Source organism: Stenella coeruleoalba (genome assembly GCF_951394435.1).
Source record: "Stenella coeruleoalba genome assembly, chromosome: 12".
Classification (NCBI taxonomy): Eukaryota; Metazoa; Chordata; class Mammalia; order Artiodactyla; family Delphinidae; genus Stenella; species Stenella coeruleoalba.
Genome location: NC_137158.1, coordinates 39,834,396 through 39,862,133, shown reverse-complemented (window position 1 = coordinate 39,862,133; position 27,738 = coordinate 39,834,396). Strand labels below are relative to the sequence as shown.

At 38.5% G+C, this 27,738-nt stretch overlaps 2 protein-coding genes across 4 annotated transcripts in view; one reads left to right on the top strand and one right to left on the bottom strand.

The window, feature by feature from the left end:
* The window catches only part of OSTM1 (osteoclastogenesis associated transmembrane protein 1), a 51,743-nt gene extending 25,941 nt beyond the window's left edge, over positions 1 to 25,802 (top strand). Inside the window, exons 4-8 of one of the 3 annotated variants that reach the window (XR_013830889.1) lie at positions 4,715 to 4,882; positions 7,147 to 7,312; positions 11,039 to 11,275; positions 15,224 to 15,467; positions 22,045 to 25,802. Coding sequence is in view for 1 of the 3 variants with exons in the window: in XM_079939807.1 (XP_079795933.1) it covers positions 4,715 to 4,882; positions 7,147 to 7,312; positions 11,039 to 11,094 (390 nt within the window). In the remaining 2 variants the exon portion in view is untranslated. Of the gene's footprint in view, positions 1 to 4,714; positions 4,883 to 7,146; positions 7,313 to 11,038; positions 14,321 to 15,223; positions 15,468 to 22,044 lie in introns of those variants that run through there. The other 2 variants (XR_013830888.1, XM_079939807.1) reach the window with 2 other exon arrangements.
* LOC307195218 (small ribosomal subunit protein eS25-like) lies at positions 1,725 to 3,492 on the bottom strand (the record flags this gene model as incomplete). The annotated part of the gene is made up of 2 exons (XM_079939196.1): positions 1,725 to 2,189; positions 3,432 to 3,492. 2 exons carry the CDS (start codon positions 3,490 to 3,492, stop codon positions 1,756 to 1,758), a joined length of 495 nt encoding a protein of 164 aa, XP_079795322.1. The 3' UTR covers positions 1,725 to 1,755.
* Positions 25,803 to 27,738: the final 1,936 nt, after the last annotated feature.

Genomic DNA, 27,738 nt, shown 5'->3' with positions numbered 1-27,738 from the left:
AAATTCTTCTATTACTAGCCCTTAGGCAAATCATCAAAACTTCAGTTTTTTAATTTGTAGGATGGGAATAGTAAGATCTACCGTGCCTACCTTCCAGTATTTTGTAGTCAGGATCCAATGAGTTAATGAGTGTGAACATATAAACTGAGGCATGTGATTGTTTAATTAAAACACAGTGTTGTTCTATCAGACAATAATTTTTCTTGACTTTGTTTATGCAATAATGTATTTTGCAATTCAGTATGATTCTGCCTATAAAAAGCTTATTCTTTGCCTCAATATTTGCTTAAATATATTTTACCTACTTTAAAAGGTGCTGTTTAATAAGGTAACTTTGAGTTTTGAATTATAATATAAAAGGTAGCCTTTAAGAAACCTACTTTATTGGGTTTTGTTTTCTCCACCTCTGACCCTTGAATGTTAGTACTGGAATGTTCCTGGTAGTGGTGAGGGGTGAAATTGGAATTCTGGTAAAATCCTAGTTTTGAAACTTGCTTTTTAACAAGTAGGTAATCCCCACAAATAGATAGAAATATATTTAGGATATAGGTATGTATAATTTTCTCTTTAATAAATGTGATAACATAGTATATGAATTTCCCTGAGTATAATAAAAACTATTAGATGAACATTTCCCAAAATATGTTCTGCAAGATTTTAATAGGTAGCCCATAAAAAAGGTGTAATGTTCTTAATAAGGGTAAGAAATGCTTTAATACAGGACTGCAGAACTTTAGTGGACTAATGTACATTATATAGAACTTCAAATGGTAACTTTGTATACAGCATTTACCAAGACTATTTGACTAGGAACTCTGGTTTTAGAGACCAAAGACACTAGTTCTGATGAATGTACTTTAGGGAAATTAGCATTTTTCCTGGGATGTTAGTTGCAAATATTTTTTCCTCATTTGTTGTTTGTCTCTTTATCATGCTTCTCTTTTTGATATGAAGAAAATTTTAATTTTTATGTTCTTAGATTTACCAAAATTAATTTAATGGCTTGTGGATTTTGTGTTACACTAGAAGGCCTTTTCCCACTTTGAGATTATTTTAAAAATTTCTCCTGTGATTGTTTTAGGACTTTCATGGTTTTGTTTTGTACATTTAAGCATCATTTTATCTGTTTGAAATTTATTTTGGTGTAAGACGTAAGGTTTAGCGCCAACCTTTTTTTCCTGTTGGCTTCTTGACTTTCAAAACATGATTTACTAAATAAATCCATGAAATGAATTTTAGAACCAAGTTCAAAATAATCAATCATTTTGATATTTTATTAGAATTGCATTACATTTTAGAGTCATCATTTGGGAAAAATTGACCTGTTATTATATGAAGCTTTCCTATCTAGGAGTACAGTATATATTCACTATTTTTTATTTCAGTAAAATAGAATATAAAATTTACCACATTACAACTTCTAAGTGTACAGTTCAGTGGCATTAAGTACACTCACATTGTTGTACAACTCTACCACCATCCATCTCCAGAATGTTTCATCTTCTCAAACTGAAACTCTGTACACATTAAGTAACAACTCCCCATTTCCTCTTTCTCTAGCCCCTGGTAACCACCATTATTCTTTATTTTTTAATGTTCTCTAGCACAGTTTTACTTATTTATTTAAATTTCCTATAGGTTTATACATTTCTTAAGTCTATTTCAAGGTATTACATAGTGTTTGGTGCCCTTATGAACGATATCTTTTCTTCCCCCACTACAGATTTTTTTTTTGATTTAATAAAGCTTTATTTTTCAAAATATACAGCTGGTGGGACCTGTTAATGCATCTTCACCAGCAGCTGGAGCATCTCCACCCTTGGTATTTCTGGTGTAAATTACTTGAGCTCTGTGCTTTGAAACCAGTTTAATAAGTCCTTTACTAAGCAGCTCCTGCAGGGCTGCCCTGGCCAGGGAGCCACGAATCTTCAGTCTCTCAGAGACGACAGCTGGAGTTATAAGCTTATAGTTGGGAACTTCTTTACAGAGTTTGTCATACGTTGCTTTGTCAAACAAGACTAGGTTATTGAGCTTGTCCCGAACTTTGCCTTTGGACCACTTCTTCTTTTTGACCTTGCCCCCAGATTTGTTCACTGGGTCTTTGTCTTTCTTGGCCGACTTTCCGGCATCTTTCTTCTTCTTGTCATCCTTGGGCGGCGTAGCGAAGCCGGGAGAGCAACTGCTATCACCTCACCTCCCTAAGATGTCGGACAAAAAGGCCCCACTACAGATTTTAACTGCCTATTTTTAAATGGTTTTTTTTTTTTTGGAATAATTTTAGATTTACAGAAAAGTTGCAAAGCTAATACAGAGAATTCCTGTATATCCCTGACCTAGTTTCCCCTAATGTTCACCTTATGTTACCAAGGTACATTAGTCAAAAATAAGAAATGAACATTGGTATATAACTATTAACTAAATGCCAGACTTCATTCTGATTTCAACAGTTTTTCTACTAATGTCCTTTTCTAATTCAGGATTCATTCCAGGATAATGCATTGCATTTAGTAATTGGTTACTCCTTAAACTTTCTATCATATATATAGCTACATTTCCTTTCTATTTCCAAATGCTATACTTGTGAGTCCTTTTTTCCCTTGAATTTTCTTTAGGCTTGTTGAAGATACATTTATATTTATTGACCTTTTGGAAAACCCACCTTTGGCTTTATTTATCAGTTTCTGTTTTATTTTTCTTAATGTGTTAAGTTATGCTTTTGCATTTATTAATTCCACCTATATTCTTTTGGTTTTGTCATTTTTCTATTTCCTTAAATTGAATGGTTTTTAAAAATTAATTAGCTAATTAGGTAGTTTGTTTGTTTATTATCAGGGGAGAGGTATGAGCTGGAGCCGTAGATTTGAGAGTCATCAGGTACAGATGGTATCAAGCCTGGAGACTTGGATGTGAGTGAGTGGAGATAGAGATGATGAAGAGGCCCCAAGGACTGAGTTCTGGGCAATGCCAACGTTTTATAGGTTGTGTGTGTGTGTGTGTGTGTGTGTGTGTGTGTGTTTGAAAAGGGAGGAGAACCAGCTAAAGAGATAGGTGGTAGCAGTGAAATTAATGGTATTGGCTGTGGCAGTGCCTTCTGGCTCAGTGATGAGGCAGAGATGTGGGTTTAGGTTCCAGACCAGCTCCACCTTATGTAGTATGTGTTTGCAGGTGGCTTCTCTGGGAACCTGGACTGTCTGGGTGACTGTGGAGACTGCTTTTTGTGGGTGGTCCTGCAGGTAGGGTGGGGCTATTATTCCAGCCCCTCGCATCTCCAGAGGACAGTAGGTGGTTGCAGGGGATAGAGGGTCACAAGAGACTGTGGTTCCGGCTAGTTTCTCTGGGAGTGGTATGACAGCTGTCATACAACCTTCCTGTGATGAAATGTGCATGTCATGCCTCTATAATTAACAGTGCTATCAAGGGCCTGGGTTTACTCTTCTGTTCTTGAGTCTCTTCAGGAAAGAAATCAGGAATGGCACGTGCTGATGTCATCATTTTCCCAGAATCCTACTTTCTCATTTGCTTTAAACGTTGCAGGGCTTTTTGTTGTTTGACTATGCCACCATTTAGTCAGTCAGTCCCTGTATCAATGGAGAATTTTGTTTGGTTCAGTATTTTACTATCACAAATATGGACAGTCTTTTGCAGGTATTTGTATCTTTATCTGTCTGGTAGATTCCTAGAAGTGAAATTGCAATGTCAAATGATATGTACATTTTAAGTTTTAATATAAATGACTAAATTATACTCCCCCATCAAGGTACTGTGCTCCATTTTTGATCGAACACATTTAGCTGAACGTACAATTGTTCTGTGAAAAACAGGCAATGGGCTATTTCTTGTGGCAGAACTAAAGAGAGTCTTGAGTTTCTCTGTCAAGTAGATAGTAAGGGTAATATTGTAGGGGCTACATCAGCTTAATTCCCTTAATTTTTCCTTTTCTTTTTCATTCTGATAGTCAGTTAATATTATTTCTCCAGGCTATAAGGTAAAGAATAAAGGGAATAGAAAACAAAAGTGTGAATTGACTGTTTAGCAAACTTGTTCTTGAAATACAAGCGTCAGTCCCAGAAGTGGAAAAGATTGAGATTCACTAACATAATGTCTTATATCCAGTACCTGAGGTTATATTTTAGGTTATACAATTCATTGGTATTAGTCCCTTTTTGTTGACTTGAAAGGCCTGGATTAAAAGCATTAGGGTAAGAGGGCTGGGGGAGGGATGTAGTTTGGGTGCCGTTTCCTAACTCATTATAAAGTCTTCTCTGTCTCAATAAGGCAGACTTCAGGGTTCAAGTCAGCACAGGCAAGGGTATACTTTATTTATTTGGTGAGTGTAGGATAGATAAGGGCAGATGTATAAATGGCAAGATAACTTAGTAAATTTTTGGTATTTAGGTATCAATAATTTGGTATATGAGCTAGTGTTGCCCTCAGTTAACAGTGGCTAGTGCAGTGGTTTTCAAAATTCAGGGGCAACTAGAAAGTACCAAATATTTTACTGTGTGCTACATACCAGTCTCTATTCCTTGGGACCTGTAATACAGGTAAGGGTATCCCTATTTTATAGTTAAAACCGAGGCTCAGAGTGGTTTAGCAACCTGCCCCACACCACAGCTCAGCACTTTAACATACTCTATTATTTCCTCCAGGAGGGCAAATAAGTTTAAAAAATGTAATGTTTATTGCGTGTATTTTATGTGCCTTTGACTTTTAGGGGAGCGCACACAGTCTTCTTCAGTTAAGAAATTATTCAGAAGTATGCAAAAACTGTCATGACGCATACAAAACTCTGAGTAGTCTGTACAGTGAAATGCAAAAAATGAATGAACTTGAAAATAAGGCTGAATCTGGAACGCACTTATGCATTGATGTGGAAGATGCAGTAAGTACTTTGCTCCTGATACAACACGTGTTTTGCAGTGTTGTTGAATGTGCCTTCAGTATTATTATTGGAATTTGCATATGGTGTCTTCAACCAGAAATAACTAGTTGCTAAGTAGTAAAGTTTTAGAATATCCTGATGTGTCAAACTAAAATGGAAATTAATCAGATACTTCATAAGTAAGTTGATAATTTGGTATATTTGACTTCTTTTTATTAAAGTATAGTTGATTTACAATATTATATTAGCTTCAGGTATACAACATAGTGATTTAATATTTTTATAGATTATACTCCATTTATACATTTTGTTTTTTTAAGTTTGATAATGTGTGTCATTTTCAGAGGTGTGGGTATATTGTTAAATGTCTTCATTTCAGTTTCTTGTGCACTTGTTGCTAATTCAAGAAGTCTCTAGGTTTTGCTACAATATGTTTCTGAAGCCATTCCTCAGTTACTTCCTATCCTGTTGCTTTATTTCTTTATATCTATTACCATCTGAAAAGTTTTGTTTACTTATTTGTAGTCTTTCTCCCCTTACTAAAATATAAGCCATATGAAGACAAGAACATCATTGTCCTTTTTTGTTCACTGTTCAGTATCTAGAACAGCGCCTAGCAAATAGTGGGCCCTTAGTAACATGTATTGATTGAATGAATAGTCAACAAAAACTCTTTTTTCCTCCGTTGAATAGCCTGCCTTTACATGGGGCACCACTAGATGGCAATCATGCCTTTTTATGGGAATACGATGCCTGACTATTGAGGCATTAGAGGAAACTGAAAATTTATTGTCAAAAAGCAGAGAACTTGTGGTCAAAATTGGTAAACTTAATGTTTGAGAATGATGAGTGTGAATTATAGCAGCTCAGAGTGAACATAGTGGATCTGTAATATTCAGAATGGTAAAAAGCGCTTAAAATGGATACACCATGGGGATTTTTGTTTGTTACTGCTCTGTTACTAATGTTTAGAGTAGTACCTGGCTTCTAGTAGGTTCCCAATAAATAATAACATCTTTTTAAAGAATAATAGTCTCTTTCTTTTTTTTAAAATAAAGAAGAAAAATGAATATTGGTTCTATGACACAAGTTGGATTACACAGGAAATCAACATGACCAACCTATTTTAGAACATCCATCTTGCAATAAGCAAAAATTACGACAGACGTACAGTGCACCATTTGTAAACCATATCTCAATTAAACAAAATCCAGGCAAGAACAGTTTTAAAAGCTAAATTTGATAGTTTCCTTACATCGTTTAGCCTGTTTGACAGAAATCATGAGCTCAATGAAAGTGAGGTACTGCAGCCCCTAAGTGTATCTAGGGGCGAAATAAGATATTAGTATTGTCTAATAAAGTTTCCATGACTCATTAGATATTATATACTTAAAAAATTATTTGCTGTATGAATCTTTCATAATATCTTAGATAAGCTATTAAGCATTTCATAGATATCATCTCTTGAAGAGAAGCCCTATAAAGCTGATATTTTTATCTCCATTCTAAAAATATTACAACAAGCTCAGTGAGATTACGTAGGTAACATATGAAAGAAAATATTTTGTTTGTTTTGTGAGACTTCCCCTCCCCCCCCAGTTTTATTGAGGTGTACTTGACAAATAAAATTATAATATATTTAAAGTGTACAGTGTGATGATTTGATATACATACATATTGCAAAAGGATTCCCACAGTCTAATTATTGACATTCATCACCTCACATAGTTACCCTTTTAAATCTTTTTTTTTTTTTTTTTTAATTTATTTATTTATTTATGGCTGCGTTGGGTCTTCGTTGCTGCGCGTGGGCTTCCTTTAGTTGTGGCCTTACGGGCTTAATTGCTCCGCGGCATGTGGGATCTTCCCGGACCAGGGCTCGAACCCGTGTCCCCTGCATGGGCAGGCAGATTCTTAACCGCTGTGCCACCAGGGAAGCCCCCTTAAATCTTTTTTAATGAATGAAGCACAGTATATTTCTATTGATACAAGTTCTGTTTTTGAAGTCTGTGAAAAGCTGACATTCTTTGGACAGTATTATGAATTTACAATATGAAATTTCTGTATGGATATAAATTTATACAATGACTAATCGTGAACCAGCTTATTTCCCTGACAGAAGAAATTGTCCTCAACTATTAATAGATTTTTTAGGGATGTGTATTTAGTCTAAATTTGGGGTTCTTGTTACTGACAAAATAATTTTATGAAATTGAAGACAAATTAAATATAAAATAGAGTAACATTATTTGTTATTGTTTCAGATGAATATTACTCGAAAACTTTGGAGTCGAACTTTCAACTGTTCAGTCCCTTGCAGTGACACAGTGCCTGTAATTGCTGTTTCTGTGTTCATTCTCTTTCTACCTGTTGTCTTCTACCTTAGTAGTTTTCTTCACTCAGAGCAAAAGAAACGCAAACTCATTCTACGTAAGTTTCTTTTTATGGTTGTTTATTTACTTAGATTAAAAACCTGTATTTAAAAAAATCTAAGCCTGTTTTAGAAATAATATATACTCTGAGAACTCAAAGTATATTAGCCTAAAACAGCTCTCTTCTTCAAATTTTACAACTGTGCTCACTACCAGAAGAGATGTGTAAGTTAAGTGACTTTATAATCAAACTTTAACATACAGTATCTTTCAGAAGCTTTAATTGAGAAAGCTAGATTCCCTGGAATAAGGTTGACAACAACAAAGGCTTTGCAGACCTGAAATGGCCATAATAGGGAGATAAATAGTAGAGAGCTCTTAGGTCCATTGGCAGAACCACCCATGACAGAACCACCAAACAAGTAGCAGGCAGGGAGAAACTGTAGCTTACACACAGACAATTTGTTTATGAACAAATTGGAATTGTAGTTGCAAGAAAGTTACTTGACATATAGCATGTGCTCAGTATGTGTTCATTCCTTTCCTTTCTCCCCATCAAATAGGGCAGAGCAGAAAAAAACACTAACTAGAAGGTCCCAACTAGCCAAAGAAAAGTGACCTCCAAATCTCATAGTTTTCTTGTTTATTATCAGAATGAAAGTATGGGCTTATCCCTTAGTAATTTTAGTTTTTTTAAAAAAGAATGTTTTCAGGAGAAAAAAAAAGTCAGGCTTTTTTTCTCTTAAATATTATTCCTAGTTTAGGAACCTACGATATAAAAATTCTTTCCCTTGTAAATTTCTTTCTGGCATTTTTTCATGATTTATCTAACTTCACGTCTAATATATCTAACTTAAAAAAAAAAAAGATTGCTTGTACATCAGTTTGCATTGAATTTGTAATGTCTTGTCACCTCAAAAAGCTAGCTACTAGGGGAGAGAGTCTTTATCATGGGTGTATTTAGTAAAGTATTTTGAAGATTGCCAGCATTCTGTAAATATGTAATAACTCGGGCCTAAAAGTGCTTCTTTAGGGTAATAACAAAATATTGCAGGGACCTCACTGTTGAGAAACTTTATTTTTCAGGGCTTGGTGTACTTTTAAAGTTTAGCATCTTATTTGCTTTGCAAATCTATTTAACTCTACAGAAGATATATAGTACTTCTGATCAGTGTTTTTGTTCGTTTGTTTTCACAATAAAAGTCATTACCATCCATCTGCTTGTATAAGCCACAAATCCTTTTGTCGTTTAATTTCTTTTAATATCTTTCAATTTCTTAACTTTTTCTTTTCTTTTCTTTCCCCATTCCCTTATTCCCTCCCCTACCCCTTTTCAATTCATCAGCAAGTACTGCCAGCTGTATTTCCAAAAATATATCTTAAATTATCTTTTCTCTATCCCCACTGGTAATACCTTAGCCCAGGCCATCACCGTCTCTTACCAGCACTAAGGCAGAGGTCCCTTAACTGGTATCCCTACTTCTACTTCTTGACCCACTACAATCCATTGTCCGTATAGTGGCTAGAGTAAATTTTTAAACACAAATTTTACCACGTGCTCCTCTCCCATTTGAAACCCTTCCCGTGTACCCGTCGCACCTAGAATAAAATACAGACTTATTCCAAGGTCTGCTCTCCAAGCTGCATGTGACCTGGTCCCCATCTGCATTCCTAAACTCCTGTGTCTACCCCTCTCCTTTCTCATGATGCTGTATGTAGGCAGTCCGGCCTTCTTTCTGCTCCTCTCAAACACCAAGCTCATTCACACTGTCCTCTTTCCGAGGTTCTTGTATTTTTCCCTCCCTGCTTTCCTTGACTGGCTCCTTGTCATCCAGGTCTTAGGTCAAAGGTTACTGACACAAAGAGAACTTTTATGACCCCCCCAACCTAAGAATACACCCTTTTTAAAATTCTTCTGTATCATCTTTCTTTAATAGCATTTAATCACTATTTAGTCTATTCCAATTAACTTTTCCACTTATTTTCTACCTCATTTGTTTGTCTACCCTGACTCAACTGTAAGTTCTATCAGAAAAAGGATTTTGTTTATGTTGCTCACCACTATATCACCAGCATCTAGAAAGTACCTGGCCCATAGTAGATACTCCAAAATATTTGTTGAATAAAAGAACATTGTACTTAATGTTAGCAACTCCTAGAGTGAGTTCCTTAAAATACTAGTCCTGTGAAATTCCTTTTCATGAGCTTCATAATGTACCTGAATATAAATTAAGGCCTCTGAGATTACATCCCCCAAACTTGACAATAGGACCTTTGCATAATACCTATTAATGTTTCATAGAAGCATTGTTTACGAATTAAATGATGAACTTAAGGAAGTGCTAGTGTAAGCAAATAGTTCTTGTGCTGATACCTCATGGAAATTTTAATTTACTTTTCTTTATGCTACCATTTTCTTTATGCTACCATTCATCAAGTCCTATGGTAGGAATTAGGGATTTAAAAAGGAACAAAGCACAATAGATGCCCTCAAAGAACATACCGACCATAATCCAATCATTACAACAAATGTAATAGAAGTGCATACAGTGTGGTTGGACCACAGAGGCATAGAAGACGAACTCTGCATTTGGGGTGTTGGAATTCACCATTAGAAGATCCCTGGAGTAGAATTTTGGAGGATGTAGGGATTTATCAGATAGAGAATAAGGAAGCAAGGAAGTTGTATTGCTACCTGGTTAGTTTAATGAATTTGGTAATTAGAAACTAGATTACTTTTAATAGTTTTAAACAACATTTAAAACAAAAAACCCTTTTGATTTAGTTTGCTTCCCAGATCCACTGAAGGCTTAAGAAGTAGACTTTCAGTTTAGGCTGTTTTTTAGTTTAAGTTGCTTTTTAAGTTTAGGCTGAAACAATGCACTGGTCCAGGAAGCCATGTTGTCATCTTCTACTTACAGTTGTCAGGGGAGACCCTGATAGAAACTAGAACAGTGGTTCTCATCCTTGGCCACATATCAGAATTGTCTGCAGAGCTTTCAAAACACAAAAACAAAAATTAAATGTCTGAATCCCATTGCAGACCTTCTAAATCATAACCTCTATTCTAGTGTTGAGAACCTCTGAAGTAGAGAGATTCCTAGTTATCCAATGTAAGATACTTTCACTATGGCATGGTTGTTTTTAATTTCTGGAACATGAGAAACATTCATGTTTAACTAAAGAACAAAACATATTACCAAGCCAAATAGCCATGATTTTCTTTATTAACTCTAATGACTCAGTCCCTTTAGCATCATGATCAAAACTGATTGTACATATTTTATTAGCTGCCATATATGTTTGTGCACATGTGTGTAATGTCCAACTCACTTTTCTTTGTAAGCCATTTGAATGTTTGTTTGTTTTTTTAAACATTACAGAGTTCTTTTACTGAATTCTTTTAAGAGAAATTTAGATTTGGATTTCTAGATTAGACTTTCAAATATATAATTTTTTTATTATACTTTATAGCACTTCCATTTTTAAAGTAGAGTACTTTCATTTTTATTACATATTTAAGACTATATTGTTCAGGATGATATAAATTACATCTGTTTTATTTGGCACTGCTTCTAACAAAATCATGTGCAGCTTCTAGCAAAGTTACATCTTTTGAGGTTGGTAGAAAAAAATAGATTTAGGTTTAATTCTTATAAGATTGAATCTATTCAGATTCAAACATGGAATTAATAGATGAATACTATAGTTTACATAAAATAATGAATAATTATGTTTAGAGAATTAAATTTAAGTTAAAATATAATACTTTTGATTTATTTAGCCAAACGTCTCAAGTCCAGTACCAGCTTTGCAAACATTCAAGAAAATTCACACTGAAACCTACAGAATGGAGAATTGACATCATATCCCATGGATGAATGGTGGAAGACACAGCTTGGTCCAAAAGAAGATAAACCGTGATTTGACAAGTCAAGTTCTTAAGAACTGCAAGGACTTCAGATTTATTTTTAAATAAGAATTTTCAATTTTTCTTTCCTGTTCCACCCCCTTTTTAAAGGTTTGGGTATTTTTAATTTACAGGCATAGCAATGTTGTCTATTTTAAAGTGTATTTGTTATACTAACAAAAGATGCAAGAACAATCTTGTTTTATTTTGTAGGCGTATTGTTACTATTTGAGACTTCCAGTATCTCCTTAGTTAACATAGTATCTCTAGTAGCAAAGTTTTTGAGAACTAACATTTAAAAATTAATCAGTTATAGCAAAGACTTTGAAAAAAATTTACTTGCCGAAAAGTAGCAAGTCCAAAGATTAATTTAAGTTTCTCACCATTGCAGTATTATTGTCACATATATTTAATATGTCATATATTACAAATAATATGTAATTTAATCTCTGGTTTCCTTAAAGTCATTTTTGAAATCACTAGTTATAAACCTCCCCCAAAATTTTTAGAAATGGAAAGGCCCATTACATTTATCTTTGTAAAAAGATTTATGGTAACTGGTTTCTTACTTAACTTTTATAAATAGTGTTTTACACCTTATTTTTGCCTTTATTTCATAAGTAATTTGAAATCACTGGACTGCTTTATTATATTCAGGGCAAGATGGATTCTTTTTATACCAGGGATTTGCATTGTGAATTATATTATTTGGCAATTTATAATTTATTACCACTTTAAATCAAATGTAACATTGTCACAATGTATTTAAATTATGATTTTTTAATAGGAATTTTCTCTTGGGATATATGGGGAGTTTTGGAGGGGAAAAAAAAGGAGTAAAAAAGCTTTTAAGATTCAGAAAATAGACAGGGACCTGAGGGGATGCTCACTATAAGAGCATTGAATGGTTCGTACTGGGGGGCATGAGTCAGAAAGAGAATCTGATACAGAAAGTAGTTCAGTTAAGATGATGCTTATTTTTTTTCTAAATTATTTAAATCAGATAAAAGTGATATATGATTGAAATGAAGTCAGATACTTCACACTCGAAAACAAATTCCTTTTTGGAATGTTTATATCAACCTTTCAAAAAAGCTTCATTTCAGAATTGTTCACATTTTTTTCCCTCAGGTTTTTAGCATTAGGTGTTTCACTTGTTAATTCCTTCTAGCTGTCTTGGTGGAAATAGGCTTTCTTTTCTCTTTCTTTCCTTCTTTCTTTCTTTAATATAAAGCCTACTTTATATAGAAAAACAGTTTGCTTAATTGGTACAAGAATCTGAATCCTTTTATACACTGTAAAATGCTCTTACAGAGAGACGAGAAAGTGTTTTTATTATTTTTTACAATGTTTACCATATATGCAGAGTGAAAGAGTAGCCTCATCCTTGGATATGCAACATATCCAAAAGCTGTTACAGTTTTTCTAGTCTGCTGTGATCCATTTAAAATGTGCTGGGGTTTATTCTGCTGTTACTGTTCATGCTGCTGATGCTAATAGCACTGTCTTGATTTGAAGCATATAGTTGAGGGCCATTGAAAGCAATCTTTCATTAATGCAGATAAAATCAGTTTACATGTACAAAGTTACAAAATGGCATATTTGATTCTGTAAGAGGTGACTCTTTGAGCACCTTTTAATATGTATTTCTGAAAACCATTGCTTTTGGATATGGTTGCTAATAAGCACTTTACAAAAGAAAAGGCAGCCTTTAATATTTTTCTGGTTGAGTCATTGCTCTTTAGAGGAATATCAGCAATAGATTTCAAAAATAAGCATTAAGCACTACCAGTAAAGTGTGTAAATATTTCACTTGTAAAGTCGTATTGAAAAGTTCTTTGCATAGTTCTGAATTCTTAGATTCACAGCATATGTGTGTACACCAGAACACCTTTAGTTTTTTGGCACTTTGAAATAAACAAAGCAGCTTAAGGAAATTAAAGTGCTATATTTTATTTTTATTATTTATTTATTTATTGGCTGCATTGGGTCTTTGTTGCTGCACGCAGGCTTTCTCTAGTCGTGGCGAGTGGAGGCTACTCTTCGTTGAGGTGCGCGGGCTTCTCATTGCGGTGGCTTCTCTTTGTTTCAGAGCATGGACTCTAGGCGCGTGGGCTTCAGTTGTTGTGGCACGTGGGCTCTAGAGTGCAGGCTCAGTAGCTGTGGCGCATGGGCTTAGTTGCTCTGCGGCATGTGGGATCTTCCTGGACCAGGGCTCGAACCCGTGTCCCCTGCATTGGCAGGTGGATTCTTAACCACTGCGCCACCAGGGAAGTCCATATGCTGTATTCTTACAATAAAGTAAGCTACAGAAAAAATGTTATTAAGGAAATCATAAGGAAGAAAAATATGTTTACAGTACTGTACTGTATTTATCGATACTATAAGTTTATGTCATCTGTTTGCAAGATGAATTGTCTGTCAGTACCTACATCAATATTGTCTTATATGATGCAAAATACTGTAGATGTTATACGTATTACTAACACTAGACATCAGAAATGAAGAGATAACGTGAAAAAGAAATTCAGTTTATTTACAGGTATAACAATTCATGCATTGATAATGAAGAAGCAGCTATATGATTGCTTTATGGTAGCCTAGGATAATCAATACAATTGCTTCATGGTAGCCTAGCCTGCTCACTAATGAATGAATTGTTATAAAATTTTTATGGCATGCATAAAATTTTTATGGCATGCATTATTGCAGTCATATTCATGATACAGTATTGGAAACATAATTATATATTTTTAAAAAACACTTCCCTGTGATGATAGGCTGATACACAGTTTCTCCAATTATGAAAGAGAGAGGCATACTGTACAGTTACGTAATTCTTTGAAAGCAAAGTTATAAAACAGTAAGAAAACTAATATCATTAATGTTATGTTAAATATCACTCACCCTGTGCCTATGTAGGAATAGGCTATCCACTTCAATACAAGTCTTGCACATGATGTTCTACACATATATTTTTGTATATATGTTGAAAAAGAATCTGTGTATGAGTAGACCTGCACATTTCAAAGACATGTTGTTCAAGGGTCAACTGTACCTTAAAGAAATCACTATTGCCTTCTGGCTTGCAAATTTTCTGATGACAGGTCTGCTGTGATTCTTATATTTGTTCTTCTCTATGTAACATTTTTATTTTCTGACTGCCTTCAAGATTTCCTCTTAACTTTCAATTTTCAACAGTTTTACTATGATGTGTCTTGGTATGTTTATCTTTGTATTTATTCTGCTTGGGATTCTCTGAGCCTCTTGGATTTTTTGGTTGTATATCATTAATTTTGGAAAATTCTCATCCATTATACCATCAAATATTCTTCTGTCCTGTACTCTCTCTCTCTTCTCCTTCTGGAACTCCAATTAGATTTATGTTAGACCATTTGATATTGTCCCACAGCTCTGTTGGATGCACTCTTCTGTTTTATTCACTCTCTTTTACTTTTATGTTTCAATGTGCATCATTTCTATTGACCTACTTTAGGTTCACTGATTCTTTCTTGTGCTGTGTCCAGTCTACTAATAAGCCTGTCAAAATGATTCTTCATCTCTTGATACTGTATTTTTATTCCCAGGGTTTCCATTTAACTCTTTTTTTTTTTTTTTTTTTGCGGTTCGTGGGCCTCTCACTGTTGTGGCCTCTCCCGTTGCGGAGCACAGGCTCCGGACGCACAGGCTCAATGGCCATGGCTCACGGGCCCAGCCACTCCGCGGCATGTGGGATCTTCCCGGACCGGGGCACGAACCCGCGTCCCCTGCATCGGCAGGCAGACTCTCAACCACTGCACCACCAGGGAAGCCCCATTTAACTCTTTTTTATAGTTTCTATCTCTCTGCTGAAATTCTCTGTTTTTGTATGCTGTCCACTCATTCCACTAGATCCCTTAGCATTTTAATCACAGTTATTTTAAATTCCTGTTGGATAGTGTCAATATCTAGGTCATCTCTGGATTTAGTTCTGTTAACTACTTTATCTGTTGACAGTGGATCATTGTCATTTTTTTCTCTTGCTTTTTAATGTCTTATAATTTTTTTTTTTTTTTGCAGTACACGGGCCTCTCACCGCTGTGGCCTCTCCCACTGTGGAGCACAGGCTCCGGACGCGCAGGCTCAGTGGCCATGGCTCTTGGGCTCAGCCGCTCCATGGCACGTGGGATCCTCCCGGACTGGGGCACGAACCCGTGTCCCCTGCATCGGCAGGCGGACTCTCAACCACTGTGCCACCAGGGAAGCCCTTATAATTTTTGATTGAATGTCAGACATTGCATGTAAAAGAACAGTAGAAACTGAGGTAAATAGTATTTATACGTACAGTGGGCACACCTCTCCTTCTCTTGGGCCATTAGTGTGGGGGTACCAAGTAACTCTCAGTAGTAATTGATCTGGGCTTGGGTTTTATTGTTGATATTGTAACCTTCAATATACCACAGCTTTAAAATTCATCCAGTGGTGAACTGCTGCTACTTTGTGTTTAGTGAGTGGCCTAGAATGCCAGGGAGTTTTTCTCAGTGTCCCTGCTTCACCCTCTTGCTTTCAGCAGACTGCACAACTGTACTACAAGTGGAATCTCTACTAGTCCTGCCCCTCCCTTAGCTCTAGGGATCTGTTGCTTGTTTCTTTGAGCAAGTTTTGTGGTTGGGGCAGGCAGTGTTTTCCCCGCTAGCCTCAGTCTCATGCAGGCCCCGGGCTCTTGAGCTTTATAGGTGCACCTCCTTCTCCCCATGGCAGTCAGACTCTGCATTGTAATTGGGGGGGACGGTTCTTAAATGAGAGTAAGTTTCCTGTCCCTCTCTCACTGGCAGCAGACCTAATGCTTTGCATTAGGGCAGGATCCTGGTCACAGGTGGGTTTCCTACCCCCCTCTAGCATCTGATGCTTTTTCCTTCAACTTCTCTACCACAGCCTTTTCCTGGAACCAGGGAACAGGAAGGTTTTGTACCACTCCACTAGTGGCAAATGGCTCTTTCTTTGTATAAAAGAACATGGGTTTCATGCCTTTACCCCAGCGCCAGATGGTTGTTATCTGCATGCCTGTGTCACCAAAGGGTGGCTCTTTCAGTTTTCCTGATCTATCCCCCATTTTTCTTATGAACACCCAGTGGAGGCCTATAGAAAAGAGCTGGCAAGTGAGGGCAGACTCTTCCTGTATCTGTGCCTCCAGGAGATTCTAAGCTGTCACACTGGCCCATACTTTGTCTTTAAGCATTTGTTAAAATTTCGGGTTTTTCCTCTTACTGTTTTGGCTGCTACTCTTCCTTCTGTACTCTGCCCAAAGAAACATAGTTTGTTGGAGCAGAACTTCTTGTTTTTCTATATCCTAAGTGGGACTGGAGCTCATTGATTGCTTCTCTGTTGTCAAGTTTTTTCTTGACAGCAAATTGCTGTGCAATTTGTTTAATGGGTAAAGAGATGAAATAAAAAAAGCAAGGTTGATAATGATGGAAAACATAAATAGGAACTAAATCCCAAACCAAAAATATAGTAGCTGAAATGAACTCAGTGGAAGGGTTTTATAACCAATAAGACATGGTTGAAGAGATGATTAAGAATAAATTAGAAGAATATCTCCAGAAGGAAACCTGCAGAGAAAAAAGTTTGTAAATACAAATGGGGGTGGGGTGTGTAAGAGATATAGGGGATATCGTGAGAAGATTTAATATAAGTGTATTTAGAGTCCCTGAAGCAAAGGAGAGAGAAAAATGGAACAGAAACAATTTTTGAAAAGATAATAGCTGAGAATATTCCCAAACTGGTGAAAAACATTGTCACAAGTTAAGAAGCCCAAAAAGGATTTAAAACAAACCCAAAAACCTAGTCACATTCATAGTAAATGAAAACCAAGGAGAGAATCATACATACATACAGCTAGAGAAAAAAGACATTACCTTCATGAGAGCAATAATTAAACTTATTGTTAGTTTCTCAAGAGAAATAATGAAAGCGGGAAGGTAAATGGAGTATTTTCAAAGTGCTGAAAGAAAGTAACTGACAATCTAGGATTCTATGCCCAGCAAAAATGTGTTCTTCAAATTGAAAGGGGAATAAGGCATATCTGGGCATAAAGTCTGAGAGAATTATCACAAGCAAGGCCTGCATTAAAGGGAATACTAAAGATCGTTCTTCAGGCAGAAATAAAATGAACTTAGGTGGAAACCCAAAGGCACAAGAAGGATAAAATAGATAAATAAATCTGAATAATTATTGACTATACAACAATAATGCCCTGTGGGATTAACATATATATAATGAAAACACATAACAATGGCATAAAAATCAAAAGAGGATTCTTGGAGTTAAAATGTTTTAAGGTCGTTGTATTATGTGGAAAGAAGGTTATTTCTTTAGGCTGTTTCTGGAAGTAAAATTGATTGTCAAGTGGGTACTGGTAAAGAATTTTTTTGTTTTTAAGTTGGATTGAAGGTGTATTCTGACTCAGATCCAATTCCACTCCTTTCATGACATCTTTTATGATTTTCTTCTGCTCTTGACTCTTCATATTTAAGAAAGCAGCTTGTCATAAAGGAAAAAACGAGGCCTTTAGAATTAGACCTGGGTTTAAACTCCTGCTTTTTCCCTTCCTTGGACAGGCAATTTACTTCCCCTTCCTTGGACAAATAGGAGGTAATAATACTGGCCTCACAAGATTATTGTGCAAATTAAATGAGATTAGGTATATGAAGAGCCTCCAGTGCAGCGCCCAGTATCTAGTACTCCATACTCTGCTCAACTGCACTATGCAATTCGGCACTTGATTAGACACCCTTTCACATTGTCTCCTAGGTTCCTTATGTTTGAGATTACTGTCCCTCCTCTCCTGACTAGATTGTAATCCTTTCCAGTTCAGGGACTATATCTCTTTTTCCTCTTGTACCTGTAGTTCAATGAAGGGTTTTTGGAGTCAGGGTAACACTTGTGTGAAGAAAGCACATGTAAACAAGATAAAATACATTCCTGAGCTACACACTGTTTTGTAGCAGGTCCACACAGAAGGATGTTTGAGACCTTGAAGAAAAGTCCTTCAGCTGCCCTTGAAAAGCATAAATGGTGAAAACATAACTATTTAATGGAAAGAGAGAAGTGCTATCTTACCATTCAGGACCCCTCCAGTTTAAGCACTGAAGATTCCAGGCTAGAGCCAGTATCGAGTGTCCTGGATTGCTGCCCTTAAAAGTAGCATCTTAAGTTGCATATAATACCTTTTCTGGGCAAGAGTCCCATCTGCTTAATCTCTGCTAAATGAGTGTATATTAGATCTGACTCTTGAAAAATACCAAGTTAAATCAGACAGTTAAAATAAAATCAACATTATAACCATAACTGGTTTAATTTATCTTTCCTTTCAGTAATCCCACACATTACCTACTTATTTGCTGTAATGAACATGCCATTCAGCTAAAATAAGATTAACTGCTTAAACTGCAGCCTTACAGGCAGAGAACGTTAATGCCACTTTGTGTTTCATTGTAAGGTTCAGCAGTTAAGCAATATGGTGTTGTCATTCCTTCCTTTGTAATCAAGATGGTTTCACTTAGGATTAGTGCTCCCCAGCCGATTCTCCTGATGGAACATTTGAAGCAGTACATTTATATGTCTAGGTTATAGCCTGGCAGCAATAACAATCTTCAGAATCAAACCTGTTGGCCTCATCAGCACTCAGATTACACTGCTCTTTGTGAAGCCCCCCTCTGCTCTAATGGTGATGAAAACCTCGCCTGCCATGCAGACTGTGGAAGGGAAGTTGGAAGGGGACTTGACTATGCATCTGGAAAATAGCATTGTGACTCAGGTGGAATCAGAGTCCAGAAAATTAACCCAAGTTTTCCCCAAGTGAATGCACATTTGTCTGTTCTCTGCGTCAAGGTCAAATCCCACTTTAATGGATCTTTCTAGACTGTTCGAGCCCCACTCATCTCTCTTTTCTTTGGACTCTAATTGCAATTATAGTTCTCCCTACATTACTTAAGACCGCTTATTTAGTGATTTATATGATTCATATCATTGTTCTGTATGGGCTAAGACTATCTCTTCAGTTAGACTGCAAGGTCTCAGAAGTCAGGGACTAACGTCTATATGGTCCTGAACCCAAAAGAAGGGCCCAGTAATTGCTCCTTGACTGAAGGAAATAACCCTCTGTGTGATGTGACCCATCAGACCCATCAGACTCTGCCTGGATAGTCTGGAGAGGGGACCATTAGCCTCAGCTAAGCCTGCAAGGAGCCCCATCCTCGTCATGCCGTCTCTTCCGTGGAGCATATTCCATTTTTGTGGTTCGTCAAAGAGAGTCAGTATGGTGACCAACAGATTTTTCCGTCCATTCACTTACTTATTCATTCAATAAAGATTTATTAAGCACCTGCTCTGTGCTAAGCTAAGTCTTACTCGTCAGCACTGTAAGAACTGAGAAACTTCTTGCTGGCTATTTTGGCTGAAATGGGGAAAATGGTTTAAAAGAGCTAGAAGAAAACTCCTTTCTTCTCAGACACTACCCTTCAACCCCAACTTTTGAGCAGGAGCACACTTCTGTAGAGCTTTCTTTCCCCGTGTTTATTCATCACTTCTTCCCATTCTCATCTCTCCTCCTACTTAAATTGCTGTGATGGGGGGCTTCCCTGGTGGCGCAGTGGTTGAGAGTCCGCCTGCCGATGCAGGGGACATGGGTTCGTGCCCCAGTCCGGGAAGATCCCACATGCCGCGGAGCGGCTGGGCCCGTGAGCCATGGCCGCTGAGCCTGCGCGTCCAGAGCCTGTGCTCCGCAACGGGAGAGGCCACAACAGTGAGAGGCCCGCGTACCGCAAAAAAAAAAAAATTGCTGTGATGGGTAGGAGTGCTCCTCCCCTGCCTCCCTGGCTGTGACAATAGCAGGCAATTGAATTTTCCTGTGTGAAACTGGTTTGCTCAGGTCTCTGCTGGGCAGGCTGCACTTGCTATGTTGGATGAGTTCCAGCATGCTCCTCTGGATAGGATCTAATATGGATCAGGATTCCTCAGTGGGCAGGAAGAGGGTGGGGAGAGAAGAAGGCAATTAGGTGGGTTCTGCCCTGTCTGCCCAGGGCGTCTGATGAATTCTTTAATGAATTATAAACAAGGAGCTCTGTCTTGGATATACCTCTACCCCCAGCCCAATAATTGTTGACCAAGTTTTGACCCTTCCAGGGAAAAGCCAGAGCCTCAGTTTCCTGGGATGATCTGAGGCTGGTTTGGGGGTATTGGAACAGCTGCCTTCTGAGCTAGACCTCTTGGGAAACCTGAGGTCATGCTCTTGACAGCAGTGACTCCAACAGTGATGCATCCTACTCCCTTGCGTCCTTCATTTTCCTGCTAGAAATAAGGATATACTAGAAGGATCGACTATTAGAGCCAAGATGGACCTTAATCACCTCTATTCCAGGCCTCCTTATTTCTCAGGTGTAGAAATTACAACTAGTCAAAGTGGTTCACCCAAGCAGATGGAGCAGTAGTGGCAGAGCCAGGGCTGTGACCCAGGTCCCCTGACTCCCAGGCAGGAAGCTCTGATACTCCGTGCCATCTCTCACTATTCCCTTCTCCATCACTCTGTTCCCATACCTCCTTTTACTACGTCTCTATCCCTTCTCTGTTGACTGACTCATTGTTTTTCTTCTTACAATTTCAAAAGCAAAAACTGCCAGTGTAAGAAGGAAGACAGCAAAAATGAGCAAAACTGACTTCCCCAACATTCTCCTAAACACCTTTGATTTGTCCGTAGTATGCTAACGAATATTTCTTAGATACCAACCTGCTTAAGCATTTGTCTCGTTGAATTTACTGTGGACTCATAGAAGTTTATTAAGTGTATTTCTAATAGAAAGAGCATGTTGTTTAACTTTTCTTTTACTTTTTTTTTTAGTTCAGACTTGTACAAGTGACAGAAATCCAACTCAGACTAGCTTAAGCATTAAAGGAGATTTATTGGATTACCTAACTGGGAAGTCCAGAAATTGATCTAGCTTCGGGTTTGACTGGACTGAGGAACTGCAGGGAGGTTGCCACCTGTGCCCTCTACCCATTTGTCTATATTGTCTTCATTCTTTCCTACTGCAGACAGGTGTTCTTCATGTAGTGGAAAAAAATATGGCTGCCGGCAGTCCCCACTGACATACTTCCAAAAAGCAAGACCCCTTCTCCTCCAGCCCCAAACTAGTCTCAGAAAAGGGCTCTAATTGGCCCAGACTGGGGCACATGCCCTTCAGCCCTTCAGCTGGACCAATCACTGTGCCCAGGAGAATGAGGTGCTATGATTGGCTGGGCCATCCCTGGTTGGGGAGCTAAGGTCCTGCATGCCGCGTGGCAGGCTGTCTCCACCTCTCAGATATGAAATGTATTCTGTAATTCCAGTTACAGTCAATGCTATCTTTACCCAGATTTGTGCTCTGGGTAAAGAGCACAAATACTGCTTGGTATGTTTGGGCAGTGGCAACGGTCTAAGACAAAGTCTACTGATTGCTCATGTTTGGAAACCAGGCTCTGAGCAGAGTTCAAGGTGGGGCAGAATGAGACAGTTCTGTTTCGTTTTTGTTGTTTTTTCTGGCCTCGCCACAGCAGCATGCAGGATCTTAGTTCCTCGACCAGGGAGCAAACCTGTGGCCCCTGCAGTCGAAGCGTGGAGTCTTAACCACTGGACCACCGGGGAAGTCCCTCTGGTTTTCTTTTAGTTTCACACCGTACCTCTTCTGAGAAGCTGAAAACCACTATTAAATGCCCTCTTCTACTGTCAAGATGGCACTGGTTTTTTAAAAAAAATCTCCTTGCCTTCTTTTCCTATTGGTGAGGAAGGAGAGCGGTAGAGAGGAAGATGTCTTTAACAGAGGTTGCTTGTTGCCCTCAGTGGTTGCTCTTCATTTCTTCCATAGCTATAGAAGTTTGCACTGGATGCCTGATTTCTCAGGATAAAGACATTTCCCAGCCTCCCTGATGTGGGGGAGAGGAGCGGCATCCAACTGAGGTTAGTGGCCCACAGGCTCACGGCAGGAGTGTTGAATGGCAACTTCTAGGACGCTTGTTTTAAGAGAGAACTGGTGTAGGTGAGTTCCCACGTTCCTCCTTTCCTCTCACACTACTACTACACTTCACTTCTGCTGCCAGGTGTGTGGGGTTTGACACATCGAGCAACTCTCTGGCACCGGCTGGGTGTCCTACAATCTAACTCCACTCTGACACTACCTGGAGATAGCCTCAGGTCCCACCCCCACTTCAGATGTCAATCACAAGTTTCAGCTTTTCACCTATACTTCTGACTGACTGGCTGTAATTGGGGTTCCCATGACTCTCTCCTTGTGAATGGCTCAAAGAACTCAGGGAAACACAGTTACCAGTTTATTATGTAATTAAGGATGTGGTAGAGGATACGGATGAACAGCCAGATGACGAGGAGAGGTCCAGACGGGTCCTGAGTACAGGAGCTTCTGTCTCTGTGGAGTTGGGGTCTGTCACCCTCCCCACATGTGGATGTGTTTACCAACCTGGAAATTCTCCAAACCCCCGATACTTTGGGGATTTTTATAAAGGCTTTGTATGATCAATTATTAACTCAATCATCAGCCCCTTTCCAGACCTTCCCAGAGGATAGGGGTGGGATTGAAGTTACAAGCTTCTAATCATGGATTGGTCTTTCTGGTTACCAGCCCCCATCCTGAAGCTATTCAAGAGCCCACCAAGAGTTGCCTCATTAGAATAACAAAATTCCTATCATCCAAAATTCCAAGGGCTTTAGGAGCTCTGTGTCAGGAACTGGGGTCAAAGGCCAAATATTAGAACAAAGGATGCTCCTAGTGCCCTTATCACTTAGGAAATTACAAGGGTTTTAGGATCTCTGTGCCTGGACCTGGGAGGCAGAAACCAATATATATTTTCTATTATTTCACAAGGCCCTTTATCTTTCTCCCCTTTCTCCATCCTGCTGCTTGGAAAGTGGCTGTGATGGCTGGAGCTCCATCTTGAAAGAAAAGGACAAGGGCCATGCATAGCAGAGTAACAAGCCTGAGTCCTTGACACCATGGAGCACCCTACCAACTCAGGCCTGCCCACTCAGATTTTATGTGAAGGAGGAATAAACTTCCATGTTGCTTAAGCTACTATTGTCTTGAGATTTTGGTCATTCACAATTAAACCAATACCAATTGATTTAGTATATTTCAGGTGGAGCAGATGAGCAGAGGAATTCTATTTTGTACTAAAGGACAAGGGAAAGTGTCATATCACCCAGGAAGGGCTGGGTGTGTGATAGCCTGGAGTGAAAAGCGTGAAAAGCTGGGCAGTCGTTTTGGGGGGTTGGTAGGAACAATGCTACTTCCTAAAAGTAACCAAGGCCAAGGCTTTTGAACTCCCTTCTTTCTCTGCTATTGGTCCTTAATCTTAAACCAGTGCAAATCCCTTGAGCATTCAATATCCATATTGGTAAACTAATAATAATGTTTTATAATGTGTTTGGCTTTTAGTTTCACAAGTAAGAAACACTGAACAATTAATAGAGAGAAATTGCAGTATCACAGTTTGAAAATTGAAATATACTTAAATAGTAATAAGAAAGAAGCACTCCAACTTATCGACAGTCTTTTAAGCGCTGTGCTAGGCTAAGTACTTTATAAACATTATCTCATTTAATCCTAACAACAATTTATGTGCTAAATGAATTAAATACTGTTTTTAGCTCCATTTTCTGGATGACATACATAGAGATACTTAACTGACACTTGGAGAGAAAGATTAAGCATACCTAGAATCACACAGTTAATAACAGATCTGCATGACCCCAACACCCATACTCCTAAGCAATACTCTGACTGAAGTTATGAAGAAATATATTCTACAAAATCGAGATCTCTTTTAACAATTTGATATTAAAATGAGCGTCAGTTGGTGTAACATCCAGGTTCCCCACAGGAAACAGAATTTATCCCAACAGGTAAGACTTTTAATACAATGGGGAGACTGTAATAAAGGGACTGCCTCCAGAGGTGTGGGCAGGGTTAAGGAAATGAATGAAGGATTTTGAGGCACCCAGAGTCTGGCACCAGCAGGAAGCCATTAATTCCCCTAGGGCTGAAGGAGAAGAAAAAGTGGTCTTGGAGCCTGGCGAGAGCTGGAGCTCCCTGAGGGGAGCCATAGGTGTGGAACATCACAGCTATCAATAGAGATGCAGCTACTAAGGAGGGAGGGCAAAGAATAAAGCCTGACCCCTCTCTCCTCTTGCCCTCTCATCAGAAGGGGTCAGTCTCCTTGGGCACAGAGCAGGGCTGGGAAAGATGGAGAATGGGTCAGGAAGGCAAGCAGAGGAATTACAGCCAGCACTGTCCATCTCTGAGCTACAAGAGCTCTGTAATCCAGCCATCATTCAGACTTTTCTAGAAAACAGACTCTTCGGGCAATTCTTTGAGGGAAAAATCCCACAGGACTGAGAGCAGCTCTCAGAGCTCAGGATCCACTCCCTTTCTTACCCTGCTTTGCAAGGATAACCCTGCTGCAGGGAATCTTCAGGGCAGCATAGGCAGTTCAGCCCTGCAATCCCAGGGCTCTCTTTTCCTCCATGTAGCCTCTCCAGCCATCCTTTAGGACAGTCTCCGCCTTTAGTGCTGTATCCTTTCATGCCACAGGAGGGGAGGCAGCTGTCAGAGTAAAGAAGTGAGTAGATGATGGTCAGACAAAAAGCTGCTTCAATGATTAAGACATATTTTTTACTTGGGCCCAGTCTAGTCATTTATTTTTGGAAAATCCATGGATATTATATCCGCAGGAACCAAAAATTAGTTTCCAACTGCAGTAGGCACCTCTTAAATGGTAAGCAATGATGGGCCAAGGCCCGTACCACTATCAGTTGTGTTTACTTCATATTATTCATGAATTTTTTGTTAAAAGGAGGTAAGAGGGGTGCAGGGAATCTGTGAGAAAATATTTTTTGGGAAATGAAGGATAAATAAATTGATAATCTATTATCTTTTGACTTCTGAAAAAGGAAAAATTCTAAACTCTGTAGCTTCTCCCCAGAGGATATTTTACACCCATTAACTATGAAACAAAATTGGTATTACAAAGAAAAGGAAAAGGTAAATTCTGACCGCTTAAGCCTTTGGGAAGCATGAGTGAGAAAGTGACACTGCCAGTCTACCGTACAATCTTGTTTTAATGAGAAAAAGCCTGAAAAAACTTCAGCAGCCCACACAGTCCAAATCAGGTCTTTTATAAGCAGATGTTGCCACCTTTGGGGCCACTAGAATATCAAATCAAATCCTTGGGCAAATTATAAAATGGTACCCTTAGGAATTACAAAAATAATGAGTCATTCTATTTTTCAAATACTTGGTAATAAAACCACATTATATCTCTGTTTTTATGGTTAAGTTTTATTTATTTATTTATTTATTTTTTCCGGTACGCGGGCCTCTCACTGTTGTGGCCTCTCCCGTTGCGGAGCACAGGCTCCGGACGCACAGGCTCAGCGGCCATGGCTCACGGGCCCAGCCGCTCCGCGGCATGTGGGATCCTCCCAGACCGGGGCACGAACCCGTGTCCCCTGCATCGGAAGGCGGACTCTCAACCACTGCACCACCAGGGAAGCCCAAGTTTTATTTTTAAAGTATGTTTTAAAGTTATATTTTGGTAAATCATTTTTCTAACTTTGTGTTCTTTCACAAAGCAGTTTTGTCATATTTTTCTGTTTGTCATGATCACTGAACAGCTATTATATTTATATAAAGTAATCATACCAGTTCTGGCTTCAATAGGCAAAATTTAAGAGAAAAGAATATTTCTTTCTTACTGAAAAAATATATACTTCTGGTCTTTACATTTTCATTTGGGCTTTTGCCATGCCACAAAAAAAGAAGATGACGCCCTCTGAAAAGTGTTGACATAGATGGGGAATTTCTTTTAGCAAAGAGTGCTTAAGAGGAAGGTGGAATTACTAAGTCAATATTTTCCCCCCAAAGAGATGCTACTCTCTCTCTCCTCTCTCTCTCTCTCTCTCTCTCTCTGACTCATAATGTACATTAACATATTAAAGGCTCTGAGAATTACTGCAAGAAAGTAATCTGCTTAACATTTGTTTTACCATTATTTTTCCTTCCACAAAACCCTATAATTCCCCATTGAAATTATTAAAAAAAAACAAAAAATATACTTTGGGGAATGTGGCCTTGAACTGAAGTTCCCCTAACTACAGTATAACTCACTGTAAAGATTTTTGTTGTCAAATTGTTTTGAAATTTTTAAGCCATCCCAGGAAGAGTCTGATTTCAGTGAACCAAATCGAATCTTTAAGTAGGAGAACTGGTCTTTATGTCACATCCCCAGGCACCAGCAAGAATGACATCCAAGACCCTTGCTTTGTTCTTTGCCCTATTCACACCTGAGTTCCTGAGAAGTTCCTGACGTCCTCTGCCTGAACTTTCCCCTTATCTCTTATTTTTGGCCTCATAAAAATCCCCTAGGGAGGGCTTGGGGAGACAAAAACCAAAACACATTTGATAATCCTTTGGTCTTAGCTCCCTTCCTCTGCTCTGATTCACATTTATCCCTTAAATTCTATCTGTCTCCTTCCAGACACTCCAGAAATAATCCAACCATATTCAGCTTATTCTAAAGCCCTGGTGCTGGATTGTGTCCACTCACTCAGTCTTTGAAGGGATATTTCTGGCCCCCTAAGGTGAGGCAGGCAGTATGCCAGGCCCTGGGGCTCCTGCAGTGACCCAGACAGACATGAGCCTGAGTTCACAGAGTTCTTGATCTATTGAGAATGCCAATGTCAGGAACCAGGCAGGTCCTAGGTAAGAAAACCAGGGATTACTAACTAATAAAGAGCAGGGAGACTGTAATTTAGTCATAATAGGCAATTATATTTTATTTAAAATTTAAAATTGTATATCCTTTTCAATAAAGTGGTTTTTGTTTCTTTGGGTGTTTTAATTTTATATGAAAAGCAAAGTTGGCTATAAACTCATGATGATTTCCCTCTAGATTAACCGATCTTATGGATAATATAAGGGTAAACAAGTTTACTTGGTGGCTGCGTATTCTAATTTCAGTAAAATAAGTAGAGACCAGTTAAAATCTTCTTCAGGACTGGTGTTATAACTCAAAACTTTTAAGTGCTAAGTGAATGGTAGGTGTTCACATATGTAGAGAAAAAAAATTTTTTTTTTTAAGAATCTTTCTTTTTTATTTATGTATTTATTTTTGGCTGCCTTGGGTCTTCGTTGCTGCACGCAGGCTTTCTCTAGTTGCGGCGAGCAGGGGCTACTCTTCGTTGTGGTGTGTGGGCTTCTCATTGTGGTGGCTTCTCTTGTTGTGGAGCACGGGCTCTAGGTGCATGGGCTTCAGTAGTTGTGGCACGTGGGCTCAGTAGTTGTGGCTTGCGTGCTCTAGAGCGCAGTCTCAGTAGTTGTGGTGCATGGGCTTAGTTGCTCCGCGGCATGTGGGATCTTCCCGGACCAGGGCTCGAACCCGTGTCCCTTGCATTGGCAGGCGGATTCTTAACCACTGCGCCACCAGGGAAGCCCAAGACAAAAATTTTTTATGAAGAACATTTTTAGGTACAAATTCTTTTGAACTGA